The sequence below is a fragment of the Trifolium pratense genome, linkage group LG7 (genome assembly GCF_020283565.1).
Source record: "Trifolium pratense cultivar HEN17-A07 linkage group LG7, ARS_RC_1.1, whole genome shotgun sequence".
NCBI classification, from domain to species: domain Eukaryota; kingdom Viridiplantae; phylum Streptophyta; class Magnoliopsida; order Fabales; family Fabaceae; genus Trifolium; species Trifolium pratense.
The window spans coordinates 21,300,405-21,318,576 of NC_060065.1; the positions used below are offsets into that span (position 1 = coordinate 21,300,405).

General features: G+C 34.6%; 2 protein-coding genes and 1 pseudogene across 3 annotated transcripts in view; 1 reads left to right on the forward strand and 2 right to left on the reverse strand.

Moving 5' to 3' along the window:
• Positions 1–15,220, reverse strand: part of LOC123900038 (calcium-dependent protein kinase 7-like) — a 33,816-nt gene extending 18,596 nt beyond the window's left edge. For both annotated transcript variants that reach the window (XM_045951339.1, XM_045951337.1), the window contains exon 1: positions 14,368–15,220. In XM_045951339.1, the coding sequence (XP_045807295.1) occupies positions 14,368–14,874 (507 nt within the window). In that variant the 5' untranslated portion in view covers positions 14,875–15,220. The remainder of the gene's footprint in view (positions 1–14,367) is intronic.
• LOC123900041 lies at positions 694–5,621 on the reverse strand (annotated as a pseudogene).
• A 652-nt stretch (positions 15,221–15,872) lies between the features above and the next one.
• LOC123900042 lies at positions 15,873–18,129 on the forward strand. Its single transcript, XM_045951343.1, has 2 exons — positions 15,873–17,144; positions 17,305–18,129. Exons 1-2 carry the CDS (start codon positions 15,972–15,974, stop codon positions 17,392–17,394), a joined length of 1,263 nt encoding a protein of 420 aa, XP_045807299.1. The 5' UTR covers positions 15,873–15,971; the 3' UTR covers positions 17,395–18,129.
• The last annotated feature ends 43 nt before the right edge of the window (positions 18,130–18,172 follow it).

Consider the following 18,172-nt stretch of genomic DNA (forward strand, 5'->3'; position numbering starts at 1 on the left):
AGAAGTGTGGGGGTGTTACACATTTGTTTTGGTTGGCTACTACGTGGAATATTTGGAGGCTTCGAAACAATGTGATTTTCAACGGCGCTATTCCGAATGCTTCTTCTCTTATGGATGATATTAAATTTAGTTCTTGGGTGTGGTTTAGTAGTAGGTATGGTCGAAATTCTAGTTTCTCTTTTTCGGATTGGAGCCATGATCCCTTGGGTTGTATTCAAAACTTTTAATATCTTGTTTTGTGTTGTAAGGGATTGAGTACCCCTTGTACTCCCTTATAATATATATATTTGCTTATAAAAAAAAATAGTTGACTGCCAATCAGGAGCAAGAGTTGCCATCTTGAATTATGTGGTGTGAAATTTGCATGTGAACCCTCACTTCTTTTTACTATATATCCAACTATGACCAACTTGTGCTCTAAATCTTAAAATAGAAATATAACAATTAATAATACAAAGAATTTAATGTTTAAATAATCGAATACATCACAACTTCAATAAATTTTTTTCATATTTATTTTCTTAACATGTGCACCATGTTAACATTCTCCAAATTAAAATATATGACCCCTAAACATAGAGTTGTCAAAATAGGTTAGCCCGAATGACCCAAATTTTATTCGGCCTTTTTATATCGGCCTGATGAAGTTTGAAGCTCGATCAGGCCGACCCAAAATGGGTCGGGCCACCCGTTTTGACACCTCTACCTAAACATATTAAACTTCAAATATTTAACTATCCAACAAAATGCCTCAAAAACAAAATGCATTTACACCTCACTTCCTATATCCTCAATTATAAGTATAAGTAAAAATCTATTTTTTAGATTTATTTGATAACTCATATATCTAGTCTATTATAAATCAAATACATCGGTTACATTTATTGAACCTTTGTAAACTCAGCTGATACTCGGCTGCAGCATGATACTCGGCTGCCGGACATAAACTCTGAAATTATAGTAGATATATATTCAACCTTTGTAAAATAGGAAAGTGTAGATTCATTGATAATTATTATTATTTGCACTTACGTGAAACATGTCCCAGTCAGGTTGCATGAATCCCCCAAGGAAAATTGAGTTATGCAACAGACGAAACATGAATGGTGTGGGAAGCAAGATCATGCGGGTAAAGTTCATCGGAGGCTCTCACAGCAGCAGTCTGCTTGGCACTATAAAGGCCATCAGTATTGTGACACGTGCAGGCAATGCATCCATTGTTGCAATAGAAACCTCAAGCGCTTGATGATAGCTACGTGTGATTGAGACTGCCACCATGTCCTGAACCAAGCGTTTCAATAATGTTTTGCACATCAACCTTCATCCATCTACTCCACACGAAGCTAAGTAAGCATGGAGCTCGTTGTAGAAATCAAATACCTACTTCGGATGAACCAGACCTAAGCCATGGACAGCCAGGCTGTCCATGACAACGTCTAGTTGGTTTCCTAGGACGCCTGGGGAATGTATTGGGTGTGCCAAGGAAGTGTCGTAATGTTCCATTCCGATTGCTGCCGGCTTCACTCCACCCCAATAACCAGCTAGAGCATGCCAAACCTAAACATGTCTGTCCATTGGAATCAAGAATTCAGAAACATAAAATAAGGATATGAAATTCGAAATTTATAGGATCTCAAGAGGCTAGACTATACTTCACATTGTGACGTTGCTTTGTTTGATCCACAACATGCTTCAGGCCATTGCTCTCACCATTCTTTTGAAATTTGGTGTTTTCTTTAATACCAGTCAACCTAGTAGCAAACCTACAAGTCATCACATTATCCGAAGGATCAATTGCACATTTCTAAATATAAACATCAAGTATACAAAACTGAATTAGGACTGTGTTTATGAAAAGCATATGCTAAATATAGAAATAGATAAAATCTTACTGTGCTCCTTCTTGTACAGCACAATCGGCATCTTTTGGTTTACTCTCGATCTGTTGCCAACCATCATCAATGATGAGGAACCGTGGAGATGTGCCTCCCTCTGATAGGCTGAAGTACAAAAATTTAGTATCTAGAAACATCATCTTGATCTCTTGTCACTGATCATATAAAAAATCTAAACACACCTATTCTATAACTAATTACCTTTTCAAGCCTCGATACCCTCAGCTGTGACATCGGTATAGAAAGCATCCCATGTGCACCAGCCAAACCAATCAAGAAAAGACGGCAACTGCATATGGTCGATAAAAAGGTTACAATATCCATTACATACATAACGATAAATGGATCAACTGGTGATATTTCCAGGTGGAGATTCTTACTCTTTTCTTCTCACGGTGAAGGAAAGTTTGCATTTGTTTTTCAACAGCCCTTAATGACAAGCAGAAAAAATAGTAAGTAACACTACATTTCTCAATATACAAATATCAATTTCACCAAATGAGAGATATATTCTTTCTAAGAATAATGCAACACACTCTTTAACATACATAAACTCATTAGGCATATAACTACTATAACAAGTTGAATTAGCAATGGATAATAAGAGATGCAACATCATTAAGTTCTTATCTAATTCATTCCCTTAGTTTTAAAGACACAAAAATTGAAGTTGAATTACCACGGAAAATTGCCGGAAAACAAGAAATATGTCTTTAACTCTGTCTCTGAGTTTAAAGACACAAAGATTAGAGACCAAATATTTTTTCCGTCTCTAATTTCTACCAGCACTCCAAATTTTTCTAGTTGTAGATTTTGAAGGGCATTGGAGACCTCGTAGATAAAAGATCACGATTCAAAAAGACAAAACTAGAAATACACCTTACTTGACAGCTTGGTTGATGACTTCGAAAGGATTGGTCCCAGCGTGCATGTAGACCAGGTGAAGGCCTTGATTTGTCTCAACAGAAGGATCTCCTACAAAACCAAACCACACACATATCCAAACGAAAAAATTGATTCGGTTCATCGGAACTCCTCCCTACACATAAAATTTAATTTCTCCAAAACTATAAACTCCATTTGCTTGATTTAACTGATATAACGAGTATTCTCCATCCAAATAGTATTTCCATTAATCATAGCTTCATCTCATCATCATTTCAAGTTTGGAACTCACCACTTTCTAGGCAAATCTCTATCTCATTTTTGTGATTTCCTTGTAGGACAGCACGAAACTGGCCTTCCAAAAGAGGAAGCAAGACAGTGTAGATAACTGGAGAATTTTGCTGTTGATTTCTACTTTCTCTGGTCTCTATAAGCATGAATTGAGTCTCCAAAGGGATATCCCTCCCACAAGTTCCCACTCTATGTGTCATCCACCATAACTTGAACCGGAAGCACCACAAGAATCGAAGATCCCTGTTCATAAATTCAACTGAAATTTAGTAAACTAGATGGTTGCGTGGGGAGTGGATTCTCTCCCGTGAATAGTATATCCAGTGAAATCATGGCCCTCTAATAAACAAATTAAAAAATATAGAAAGAAGAGAGAGAAGGATTTGATGGCTGAGATTAAAACTGGAGGGAATCCAGTGGATAGTACACTGGAGACAATCCACTCCCGGTTGCTTGTGTTGAGTGTCAAGCCAACAGTCCAACTAAATTCAGCAAAGCAAGTTTTTTTAATGGCCAGTTGGGTCCTCAAATACATCTAGTCTCGAATGCATCAAAATTATAAAAGCTTTCCTGAATGCGTCTTTCCTGCTTGTGTTGTGTTTTCTTAGTTTGTTCGGTCCATGGGATTATTAACTGTTAAGAAGTCCCACATCGGTTGCGAGATGGCCTGACTAAGTGTTTATAAACCAGCGGCAATCCTCACTTTACAAGCTGGTTTTGTAAGGATGAGTTAGGCCCAATACTCATTTCTCTAATGGTATTAGAGCCTATCCACGATTCGCTGGGCCACCGGTTTTGTAAGGATGAGTTAGCCCCAATACTCATTTCTCTCATTAACAAAAGACACAATCAAGAATGTATTTGAAGTTTCGATACATTCAAATGATAATGTTCCGCACATTTTGGGACCAGCTTACTATTTTGTTAACTCAATCATACCTACCCAAAATCAAAATTAACAGTCATGTTACTCTATTTCTTTTTGTTGCAGTCAAATTTTATATGAACAAACTTGATCAAATGAAGCAGGCTTTACGAATAAAAGCATCATGATGTAATTTAATTGAAGAACATATACTACAAAGCATCATTAAAACATGATTTCATATAAATTTCTTTCTGATAACAACTATATAAACTAAATCATCCAGTCTTTTGTGGTATAAATTGGGGTTATCTCGAGTCAGTTAGGATTGCATGAATGGTAAAATTCAATCTCAAAAGTCTTATCTTTGTTTTATTTCCACGGTTCAAACTTGACTGATCATCATCATGTCTGCTCTAACATTTCGACCTATGAATCACTAGAACAAACAAGAACACCAGACACCGGTAATAATTTAAAAACATTACAGAACGGTGTCAGATACTAGTCACTACACGTGACTGGTACTACATTGATTTCGAAAAAGCGTTACCAATTAATAAGAATAGGATACTAGCAAATTAAGTTGTAAATGGTAAAAAAAAACTTACTGTAAGACACCAATTGGAAAGACATGAAGACTTTTGGTATTGGAAGCAGTGGCACCAATAAAAGCACCAGTCACAATGTCCTTTCCAGTTCCTGGTGTTAGACTGTTAGCACAATGTTGTCTGGAACTTCACTCAGTATGGTCTTCCCATGAACCACCAGATTACTGTGGTTAACCGATATCCTAGGTGTCACCGTCATCTTCGAACACTTCACTACTGTAACAAAACAGACACGGATCAAACATTTACAATCATAAAACTAAGAGTTAGCTACACCCTTTTTTCAAGTTGAAATCAAATGAATCCAACTGTGCAACATAAATCTAATGTGACAAACCCATTAAAATTTCAACTAAAAGTGCATGTTGAAAAAAGTGTATTAGAGAGTTAAATTCTAAAACTAACAAATTACTATACTCCCTCCGATCACTATTATAAGCAAAATATCACTTTTTAGATTCATTAAAAAGCTGATGTATCTGGTCTATATTAGTTTTTAATGAACCTAAAAAGTGATTTTTTAGGTATAATAGTGACCAGAGGGACTACAAATATAATTCTATATGTCAAACAATATGTCAATATCAATATATAAAGAGTAAAAACTGAAAAAATTGCTGATGGGTTATGTGATATATAATTATAGACCTAGGGACTTCTGATGATGGTTAATAAAGGTTATGCGGGAATTAGAGTGATTTCGATGTGGTAGCCATGAAGGAGTAATCCTTGTGGAGTGTTCTGGAGCTACTGTTGTCCTTAGCATGGTCGTTACCTACCCAAATTAAAATATATAAACAGGAAAAATCATACCATAAAAATAAAGAATATGTGAGTTGATGGTTATATTACTTAAGACAGAAAGCACTACCGCCAAGTAACTTATCTTAATCTAAATCATACACGAGAAAACAAGTACACATTAAAACAACAAAAATCTACACACACCACCGCCAACAAATAACACTATAATAATTATAGTAATATATATCCACTCACCGCAAAACAAAAGCGTTATTTAAACTGAAGTAAAGCTTGAGGTAGCAAAGTGGAAACAGCAAAAGTGTAAACTCCTCAGAAGTTATTCTTCTACAAAAATAATATATATATGAACTGGAGTAAAGCGGGGTGAGGTTTTTATACCATCTGTATTCTGTATTGGTAAAGGTCGGCAGAGGATTGTCTCCCGTCACTTTTTTATAAAGTGGAATCTGAACCCTTAATTTTATATGTCAATTGTACTTCTAATTTTTTAATAATAAAATAAAAGGTGGATATAGCAACTGGACTTCCTCAAGTGAAATCTCCACTGGAGAGGATCCATTCCCGTAAAGGTGGAACAAGTTCTAGACCTTTGGTGCTCTCATATCGTGACACGTGGCAAGTATTGTGAGAATTGGTAATTATTTACTGTCTTGGAAATGACATGAATAAATATATATATATATATATATATATATGGGGCTGCTAATTTAGACTCAGTTGGGTCTAAATTAGCAAAGTGCAACTTGGACCAAAATACTCATTCTTTTTAATTAATTAACCAAATTACCATCAATGGACGCGGATCCAGTGTCGCGCGCGTACCGCAGGACCATGGTTACAGGCCGTTGATTTCCATCAGACAGCCAAGATCTGATCTCATCAAGACTGTCTGATCAATCAGACAGCCCAGATCATCCGAATCCATCAGATTCCAGCGCGTGCACCACACTGGATTACACCCTGGAGAGAAAAGAAACTACTTTTTAAAAGCAGGACACGTGTCGCTGTCTGATTGGCTGGGCGTGATTTTTTTCCATTTAATACTTTGAACTCAATTATTTCGTTGTAAATTAATTTTTTATTTTTTTTTTTATACCAAAATTCATAATTTTTTTTCTCTACAAATAGAGACTTGTTTCGTTTGATTTGGACACAGAAAAAAAAACCCAATTTTTCACTACCTTAATCTCATTTTTCACTACCTTACATCAACTCACTGAAACCATTCTACCAGGAAAATGGTTTCAGAGTACAAATCTCTGAAACCATTCTACCAGCTAAATGGTTTCAGAAGCAAATAACTAAGAATCAACTTACTGAAACCATTCTACCAGCAAAATGGTTTCAGAAGCAAACACAATTAATAAATTACTCCCTGAAACCATTCTACCAGTAAAATAGTTTCAGAGTACAACTATGTGCAACAATTCTACAAGCTAAATGGTTTCAGAAGCAAATAACTAATAATCAACTTACTGAAACCATTCTACCAGCAAAATGGTTTCAGATTACAACTCTATGAAACCATTGTACTAGATAAATGGTTTCAGAAGCAAACACAATTAATAAATTACTCATTGAAACCATTCTACCAGTAAAATGGTTTCAGAATACAACTATGTGCAACCATTCTACCAGTAAAATGGTTTCAGAAGCAAACATTAGTTTTTAATTACCGTTTTATCTCATTTAATTAACTAAAAATAGTTTCAGGTCTCCAAAAATTTCATAAAATATACCAAAAGTTCCAGAATATTATCTACTATTTTCCTGGTATAATGGTTTCAGTGAGTTGGTTGAGTGGTGCGTGTTAAATTACAACACACAAGTAACGTATTTAGTAGACAAAAAATGAGATTAAGGTAGTGAAAAATTGCATTTTTTTTCGGTGTCCAAATCAAACGAACCAAGTCTCTATTTGTAGGAAAAAAAAATTATGAATTTTGGTATAAAAAAAAAATAAAAAATTAATTTACAACGAAATAATTGAGTTCAAAGTATTAAATGAACAAAAATCACGTCCAGCCAACCATTGTGTGACACGTGTCCTACTTTTAAAAAGCAAATTTTTCTCTCTCCAGGGTGTAATCCAGTGTGGCGCACGCGCTGGAATCTGATGGATCAGGATGATCTGGGCTGTCGGATTGATCAAACAGTCTTGATGAGATCAGATCTTGGCTGTTTGATGGAAATCAACGGTCTGTAACCATGGTCCTTCGGTACGCGCGCGACACTGGATCCTCGTCTATTAATGGGTATTTTGGTTAATTAATTAAAAAGAATGGGTATTTTGGTCCAATTAAAAAGGTGCACCTTGCTAACTTAGACCTAACTAGGGTCTAAGTTAGAAAACCCATATATATATATATATATATATATATATATATATATATATATATATATATATATATATATGGGGGCTGCTAACTTAGACCCAGTTGGGTCTAAATTAGCAAAGTGCACATTTTCAGTTGGACCAAAATACCCATTCTTTTTAATTAATTAACCAAATTACCATCAATGGACGCGGATCCAGTGTCGCGCGTGTACCGCAGGACCATGGTTACAGGCCGTTGATTTCCATCAGACAGCCAAGATCTGATCTCATCAAGACTGTCTCATCAATCAGACAGCCCAGATCATCCGAATCCATCAGATTCCAGCGCGTGCACCACACTGGATTACACCCTGGAGAGAGAAGAATCTACTTTTTAAAAGCAGGACACGTGTCGCTGTCTTATTGGCTGGGCGTGATTTTTTTCCATTTAATACTTTGAACTCAATTATTTCGTTCTAAATTTATTTTTTTATTTTTTTTTTATACCAAAATTCATAATTTTTTTTTCTCTACAAATAGAGACTTGGTTCGTTTGATTTGGACACAGAAAAAAAAAACCCAATTTTTCACTACCTTAATCTCATTTTCCACTACCTTACATCCACTCACTGAAACCATTCTACCAGGAAAATGGTTTCAGAGTACAACTTACTGAAACCATTCTACCAGCAAAATGGTTTCAGAAGCAAACACAATTAATAAATTACTCACTGAAACCATTCTACCAGTAAAATAGTTTCAGAGTACAACTATGTGCAACCATTCTACAAGCTAAATGATTTCAGAAGCAAATAACTAATAATCAACTTACTGAAACCATTCTACCAGCAAAATGGTTTCAGATTACAACTCTCTGAAACCATTGTACCAGATAAATGGTTTCAGAAGCAAACACAATTAATAAATTACTCATTGAAACCATTCTACCAGTAAAATGGTTTCAGAATACAACTATGTGCAACCATTCTACCAGTAAAATGGTTTCAGAAGCAAACATTAGTTTTTAATTACCGTTTTATTTCATTTAATTAACTAAAAATAGTTTCAGGTCTCCAAAAATTTCATAAAATATACCAAAAGTTCCAGAATATTATCTACTATTTTCCTGGTATAATGGTTTCAGTGATATAATGGTTTCAGTGAGTTGGTTGAGTGGTGCGTGTTAAATTACAACACACAAGTAACGTATTTAGTAGACAAAAAATGAGATTAAGGTAGTGAAAAATTGCATTTTTTTTTCGGTGTCCAAATCAAACGAACCAAGTCTCTATTTGTAGAAAAAAAAATTTATGAATTTTGGTATAAAAATAAAAAAATAAAAAATTAATTTACAACGAAATAATTGAGTTCAAAGTATTAAATGAACAAAAATCACGTCCAGCCAACCATTGTGTGACACGTGTCCTACTTTTAAAAAGCAAATTTTTCTCTCTCCAGGGTGTAATCCAGTGTGGCGCACGCGCTGGAATCTGATGGATCAGGATGATCTGGGCTGTCGGATTGATCAGACAGTCTTGATGAGATCAGATCTTGGCTGTCTGATGGAAATCAACGGTCTGTAACCATGGTCCTTCGGTACGCGCGCGACACTGGATCCGCGTCTATTAATGGGTATTTTGGTTAATTAATTAAAAAGAATGGGTATTTTGGTCCAATTGAAAAGGTGCACCTTGCTAACTTAGACCTAACTAGGGTCTAAGTTAGAAAACCCCTATATATATATATATATATATATATATATATATATGAGTCAGGATCCGTTGACACCAACTAGTTTGACACCAAATGTTACATCTCTCAATAACGTTTTAACCGATATAAATTTTATAAAATCCACCGTTGGATTGAAAATTTACATCATATAGATCATTTGTGTAAAATTTCAGACAAATCCAAAATCATTTGATATGCTATTGAGACACATAAAGATTAACGGCATTTAAAAAAATACAAAAACCGTTAATTTTGATGTATCTCAATAACATATCAAATGATTTTGGATTTATTTGAAATTTTACACAAATGATCTATATGATGTAAACTTTCAATCCAACGGTTGATTTTATAAAATTTATATCGGTTAAAACGTTATTGAGAGGTGTAACATTTGGTGTCAAACTAGTTGGTGTCAACGGATCCTGACTCTATATATATATATATATATATATATATTTTCGGTGTAAGCCACAAAATAAAATAATTTAGCACATGCGAGAATGCTAATGAATAATGATGAATAACAAACAAAGATGTATTCCGGAAGTCATATAATATAATCAGTGGTGCTATATGTACCGAATTTCTTTTCCCGAATTACTCCCGAAAGTATGCGTGGCACTATTTCTCTTTTTATATTAACAACGTGGATGCACCGTGTATTTTGAGTGTGGGCCCCAAAACAATTGATAAAAGTAGCAGTCTTGCCGCCTGAAGCAACAACATCCATGGAAGCAACAACCATTTATAGTCTTGCTGCCTGAAGCAACACCATCCATGATTGCGTCACTTGCAGCCTCTCATTCAAATAGTTTTTTTTTGTAACTTACTGTTGATTTTCATAAAATCAAAATATGGATTCAACAAAACATAGGGGTAATTTTTGAAGCAAACAAGAAGGAAAACTATTGTTTTACATAAAGCTCTTTGGTTCATTGTCAAATTAATCTTTCCATTAATCGTATTTTAGAGAATCATGATTAAAGAATGAGGAAACAATACTCCACCATAAAAAGGCTTAATCTTTTAAGAGTATTTATGCAATTAAGTTGAAAATTGAAAGAACGTTGGGTTTCATAATCTTGTATATAGTGAATTTCTATTATCCCAAATTTGATTTCATAGTTTGATTCAAAAAAAACCTTGCGCAGAATTGGAGAAGTCAATTTTGGTAGAAAAGAAAGGATTGTAACCGAGAGAGAAGGCACAGAAAGGGGTTGAAAGTTGCTGACGTAATGACCGAAATTGTTGCAACACATCATTCGGTGAATTTTCGGGAATGAAATTTTCGGGACATATAGCATTTTCCTAATACAATTTGTTATTCTATTTTAGTATATGGATAAAAATTTCATACCTATCTAAAGGTGTACTCTATTCGATCCTTAATATCGGAAAAAGTTCAATTTTAAACTGAATGAATCTAAAAAATATAATTCTCTTATATTATATTAAAGATCGGAGAAAGTATTTTGCAACAAAAATATAAAATATAAAGCTAAAAGTGCCAAATACATAAAACACGTTACATCCCCGCCTTTTCTCAATAGGGTCAACACTTTAGTACCTACCAATAATTTATATAGCTGAAAATTTCATCCCTATCTAAAGGTACAACAAACTGAGTTTGGTCACTATGGACACACCATAATCACAGTAATCCACCATGATTTCATAGAAGCTACATTCTGTAGTTTTTGAACAATCACCATAAATCATCGTGATTATGACATATCTATTTATATACCAATCATTGGCTAAGACCTGTATACTATTTCACCCACAAAAAGGGGGATGGGATCTCCAAAACATATACATAAATATTGGACAATTATAATGAAGGAAAAGGAATTTTGCCGAGGATTTCTTTATCATATTTGCCAACAATGAGTAAAATTAGTCATTTTCAAAAGTCATGTCTATCCTCATAGATCAATGCTGATGACCACTCCTTCATCAGTTTCAAACTCCGATTTGTAATTTCCTCATAACTAATTCTTCCATCCTACAATTTCATGAAGAAAAAGATCAAGGCGTGGTTTCAATAGGACAAATTAAACATCTAGGGTGTGCAAAAAATTTGGTTATCCTTAACCAAATTACTAACCAATCTATATCTAATTTTAGTTTGTAAAATCCATTTAAAAAAAAAACCACACCACTCTAATAAAAAAACACCAATTATAAACCATAACCACATTTTGTAATTTGGTTTGGAATTGGTTTGAAAATTTAGGCCCAATAGGTAATTCAGGCCCAATCTTCAATTTTTTTAAATTTTTTATTATATAATAAAATAATTAATTAAAAGAGGGGTGGAGGACCGGTGGTCAACCGGTGGTCAACGCCGGACCACCGGCGGCCGGTGCGGCGGCGCTCCGGCCGGGACGGCGGTGGACGGCGGTTTCCGGCGGACCTCCGGCGACTTTCACGGCGGTCGACGGTGGCCGGCGGTGGTGCTCCGGTGGCCGGCCACCACCAACCACCCATACTATTTTAATATTATTTTATTTTAAAAATCAGATTTTTAATAATTATTTTAAAAATAATTAAAAAAATCAGTTTTTAATGTTTTTTATTTTTAAAAATAATTAAAAAAATCAGTTTTTTTTAAAATAATTAAAAAATCAGTTTTTAATGTTTTTAGTTTTTCAAAAATTTAGTATTTTAATTTTTTTTCCTATTTATTAGTTTTTTTTTGTATTTAAAAATCAGATTTTTTAATTTTAAAAATTACTCTTTTTTTAAATAATAAAAAATATTTTTAAAACAATATAAAAAATAAGTTTTCGGCTAAGTAAAAAATAATTTGGGTTTAAAAAAAATATTTTGTGGGTTGATTATAAACCAATTCAATCATAAAATTAATGAAAAATTATGTTTTTAAAATAATTAATAAATCTATTTTTTTTAATCAACTAATAAAAAAAATTAGTTTAAGTAAAAAACCTATTTAAAATTGGATCATGTGAATAACTTAAATTTTATTACAAACCGGTTATAAATTGGTTCGATCCGGTTAATAACCAAATCCAAATTAGTTTTAAAAAATAACCGGTTTGTTATTGAAATGATTTTGGTTTAAAACCAAAATCATCAATTAGTTGTGGTGTGGTTTCCAAACCGGAAAATGCTATGTATAGCGAAAATTAGATCACGAAATCATCCCGAATGACCTGTCAACAGAAGTGTCCCCACTATTCGATCTCTCTCTTCTTCTTTTTTTTTTCTTTCAAATTTTTTTTAATAAGCTTTTCTTTGGATGCGGTGATTTAATGGAACTTGTTGGAGAAGTGAGACTAATTAACCGACAAAAGCTGAGAAGAGAAACCATGTGAACCATTGAATAGAATTGAATCAAGAGATACTCCAGATGGTTGAGGATGATAGTCTAGAGATGGAAACGAAGTGAACCATTGAATAGAATTGAATAATGTTTGCCGTTTCGATCGCCATGGTTGCCACCGGCGATGAACCTGCTAATGACACAAGAATTCCATTCCTTCCACGAGCACAAAGATTACCCATACTATCACTGTTCTGCTAGTTTCCCTTTTCTTTTGCCAAATTTTGCTCTAATTACATTTGCTTCCCACTTCCACAATATCCTATTGTAAATGAAAAATAGCGTACACAACTCATAGTCATCTAAACTTGGTAAAGTTGAGTTTGAGCACAAGAAATTTCATGACCCATCTACAAGCTAAGAACGGTACAACAAATACAAACATGATGTGCGCTGAAAGCAACTAGTTCAAAAGCAATCTTGTGCTAGAAAACAGAGCTTCACACATGAAAAAACAGAGGAATAATAGCTTGTAAACATTGGCAGGTATCTAATTTCTATTTAGGCTAAAAATTAGCTGGTATTGTAGTTAGCAGTGGCAACATGGATCCACACTTGTTAAAATAAGAGGTCCACACTTGTCAAAGAAAAAAGAGGTTCACGTTCTCAAATTAAAAGCATGTCCACGTTCTATGAAAAGAGAGGAAGGTCACGCGCTTCGTGAAAATTTCGGGAAAATAATTTCGGGACATATAGCAGCGCTCTTCCAAACCATGCACACCCCTAACCATATATGCCCCAATAAGCAGTTAATGGTATTAATCATGGAAAAAGAGGACAAGAATAGCGAAACACTCCAACAAAAGCCATAATCAGATTCGGCCCTAAACAACCTCCAAATATCCATGCATAGTATTTCTAGATTCACATCTAAGAAAACCCTCAAATTTTGGGGGGGTCTTGATGGCCACAAGGATCTAGTCTCAACATCCAAGGCCAACACATACAACAAGATTTTGTATCTTTGAATTGGGAAATGTGGATATTGTTCTCGAACTTCAGCCATAGAGACTCAAGTCATATATGGGCCTTGTTGATTGTGTGTATCTCAAACTTCAGCCATATAGACTCAAGTCACTAGCCAAGAGAATCAATGAGAAACCCGGTCCTCGTTTTTATGGTCCTTATCAAATAAGCAAAGGCGTCGGACCAGTAGCATATCAACTTCATCTTCCAGCTGAAAGTAAGATTCAAACTATGGTCATGCCTATCAAGTCCAGTGTCAATCACGACTGGACCAACTAACTATTGATAAAAAAAATTCAAAAAAAGTTAATTTTAGAAATAGGATAAGTAAAAGTTCAAAAATATGTAAATATAAGGGGGCATTTAAGCCTTATTAAAGATATTTAATATTCCCTCCGTCCCAAAATAATTGTCACAATTTGACTGTGTGCACTATTCATACAAGCTACTTTGACCATATTTTTTTACTAATGTATAAAGATAAATATTAGCATATGAGATCTTGTTAAATTTGTCTCGACGAGTACTATCAAAATATCAATTTTTCATAATTTTTAATAATACACAACAAAAAATATTCATGGTCAAAATTGTGCATCGGCATTGTGCAGTGATAAAATGTGAGAATTATTTTGAAATGGAGGGAGTAATAATTAAAGAGAGTTAATAAGAATGGTTATGATTATAACCTGAACAACTTCGACGATGGTTTTAACGACAGAAACTGCCGAACGTTCGGTGTAATATCCTCTACCGATGATGCGATTGAGAAGGTCACCGCCGTGACAGAGTTCCATAACAAGATGAACATGATCGTCATCTTCATAAGTATACTTCAACGAAACGATGTTAGGATGTTTAGGTAAATGCCTCATGATTTCAACTTCTCTTCTAACATCTTCAATATCCATCGCTGTTCTAAGCTTATGCTTCGAAATCGACTTGCAAGCAAGTTCTCCTCCAGTTTCTCTGTCTTTGCATATGTATGTTATTCCGAATTCACATCTCCCCAATTCCTTCCCTAATTCATATTGTAGCCATATCTCTCGGCCTGTGGGATCTTTTAACACCACCAATTTATGGTTGTTGTTGTTGTTTATCTTCTCAGGCCAGTCTTCCCAGGGCTCTTCCTTTTCCCCAGGTTTCTCCTTTTGTTTCTTGAACATGCCGCATAGATTTGCACAGAAATTTTCCATCAATGTAGTGATCCACCGGTTGTTACAATTTCAACAAATTCAAGATCTTGTTTATCGAATAGGATAATAATATATGTGAATTGTGATGGTGATGAAAGAAAGATGATTTAAGGGAGGGCTTTGGAATGTGAAAGAAAAAAGTCAGTCAACTCAGTGAGCTAGTACTACTTGCTAGTAAAGTGGTTCTAATATGAATACGGTCAAAAACTATAGGCTTAATGACTGATATTTGATAACTCTATTTTTCCTTACTCAGAGTTGATTCTCTTATTTTAAAATCACTAAATTTTTAATTATTTCATTTGTATTTAAAAATTTTGATTTAACATATTTTAAACTTTTTTTAATTATAAACAACCTAATAATATTAAATGATAAAAAATTATGAAATTACAAGAAAACTCATTAAAAAAAATTTTTTCTTACATAATGGGTTATAGAAACGGTTATATTCATAATCAATTTCATGTTTTTAAAACCAATTTTGGACATAAATATTAGATTTTAAAATGGTTGGTTTTAATTTTTAAAAAATAATAACTTTGAAACCAATTTGAACATATAAACCGATTTTGGACTTTGTACTCTTCGATAATCGGTTGTGTGTGCTGTGAAATTTGGAGACCATGGCCACAAGTGTTATGATGTTGGGTAGCGATAGAGCAGGTTTGTGCATGAAAGTGTGAGAATGATTATGTGAACCGATTTTCTGTATCTGTCACTTGGAATCCCCCTTTTATTCCAGCAACTTTTCTACAGACAAATGATCTGCTATCTCACATGAAAGCATGTGACAGGAATTAAGTATAGTTTAATAGTTTATTTTAAATAAATAGTTTATATTATGTCATTTTACTTTATTGTCCTTGTGATTGTATTTAAAGGCATTGTGCCTCATTTGAAACTTAATCAATCAATCAATGAACAATTATCTTATTCTCTCAAAACTCTCTCATTTATGTTTGCATAATCTAATTTGTACCGAATTCTATTCAATTTGTTAGAATTCCTACTTTGAGACTTGATTCTATCGGTTTCGTCCCTAGAATCTATTTTCCCGTCTCAATTGGTATCTTGAGCCTTGGATTCAGCGCATCATGGGTCCAAAATACAAGAGTGTGAAAATTTTGAGTGCTGTGGAAGTAGAAGAGAAGATGGAAATGGGTTTATGTTTTGTATGCAATGAACCATTTACTGTAGATCATGCATTGAAGCATAAAGGCATACGATACAAAGTTATAGAGATGGATGAAGAAGTCGAAAGGGATTTGTCTGAGAAATTTCAACCTGAAGCTTCCTCAGAGGACAATAATCTTCAAATCGATTGTCACAAAGAAAGTGTTGCGCATGATGATGACACGTCGAAAGTAGCGGTGAACGTTGTCGACGACGAGTTTGCACACTTCCATCAATCTCAATCTGTAGATGTCATTTCTATTGAGCCAGCCCCGATAATTGTCGATGAACAAGAGGAAATGGTTCTTCCGGCCATTGACATATCAACTAGCTCTGCAATTTCTTTTCCCTGCTACGACATCCTTAGTAGTGCCAAATTCTCACCTCGTCAGGTTAGTGTTGATCCCGTATCTGATACCATAGAGACTTCCCACTTCATGTCATTCAACCAACCACTGTCACACTCTGTTCTCCTTACGGGCAGAGATTTCCAACCTCTGAGCCACATTTGTGAGCTCCCACCGCCACCGAAACCACCCGACAGGGTTGTCACTCCAATGTCGTCCCTCAATTTGTCTTTGTTGGTCACCACCGGAAAGCACTTTTCAATCTTACAAACTTCCCTCCAACTGTTTGATGAAATGCCAAAGTGCCACATAACTTCTCTAACTTCTCTACCAACTGTTTGGAGTGCAATCATCAACAGGTGCATGAATAATGATCAGTTTGTTGCTTTTGATTTGTTCAAAGACATGCATAGGATGCCTACTACCCCTAGTGATTTTCAAGAGTATTTTGATGACAAGCACATGCTTTGTGCCGCTTGGTTGCTGGAAATGCTTAATCTATATGAAAGTAATTATGAAAACTGTGCTGAAAGTGATCCTATAAAGAATTTTCTAATTGAAGAAATTAAGGTTTTGAAAGAGGTTAAGTGGATTGGTCTTCCAAATTTCATGCTGCAAGCTGCATTTATTTCTTTACTCCAGAGAAAGCTTCAAGTGTCCACTCAAAGAGCATGTGAGAAACTGATTGCTAAACAGAAGAATTCAATCCAACATGTGATGGAGGCTGTTGAGTGTGGAAAAACAAAGGTAACTGGACCATTACTAGATGGATTATGCATCAAGGTTCCAGAAGTGTTGCCACCTGAACCACAACTTGCTGACACTTGCAGTTATTGCAGTGAATTTTTTTATGATGGTCCTAGTTCTGTTTTCGCAAATATTCACTGTTATTTTGATGATAGTGCAGGGGTCAGAATATTTGGTTTTGTTTCTAAAGCTGGTGTTTATAGTTCTGATTTGGAGGGTTTGGTTAGAGTTTCGAATTATCCACTCATGAAGGTGATAAGTATTCCAATACATGAAAATGTTCTCAATTTGAGCTCTGAAATTTCTCTTACAGTAGATTCCATGCATGACAATTTTTATGAAATACTTAATCTAGCCTTTTTGCACATTATTGGGTGGCCAAACTTTGAAGCTCTAGTTATGAGTGTTGCTACTATTGTTCATGAACACGAAGCCTATCATTACCATCCTTGGTTTTTATGGAAGATGGATAAATTTATTCACTTTGTCAATTGGGATGTATGTGTAAAGGCAACTCTTACTAATGATGAACCACTTCTTGATATTGAAAATGTCTATTTTGCATCTGCCACTACCCAAAGCTTTCTGCAAGCCCGTCAAAGAAGAAAATATGTGGCTGTTTTGCATAGGAAAATGATTCACAAGGGAAATGTTCGAAATGCTAAAGTTTTAATCAAATGGAAAGCCTTGCCTCTTAAACACGGCACTTGTGATTGTTCATCCTTGAGGACAAGGATGTTTGAAGGGGAGGGTATTGTGACAGGAATTAAGTATAGTTTAATAGTTTATTTTAAATAAATAGTTTATATTATGTCATTTTACTTTATTGCCCTTGTGGTTGTATTTAAAGGCATTGTGCCTCATTTGAAACTTAATCAATCAATCAATGAACAATTATCTTATTCTCTCAAAACTCTCTCATTTATGTTTGCATAATCTCATTTGTACCGAATTCTATTCAATTTGTTAGAATTCCTACTTTGAGACTTGATTCTATCGGTTTCGTCCCTAGAATCTATTTTCCCGTC

What these genes read in the sequence shown, in the direction of transcription:
- LOC123900042 (XM_045951343.1), top strand. Translation starts at nt 15,972, where the DNA reads ATGGGTCCAAAATACAAGAGTGTGAAAATTTTGAGTGCTGTGGAAGTA. An exon ending in TTGAGTGTGGAAAAACAAAG is followed by an intron (nt 17,145 to 17,304) that starts GTAACTGGACCA and finishes ATGATAGTGCAG; the next exon opens with GGGTCAGAATATTTGGTTTT.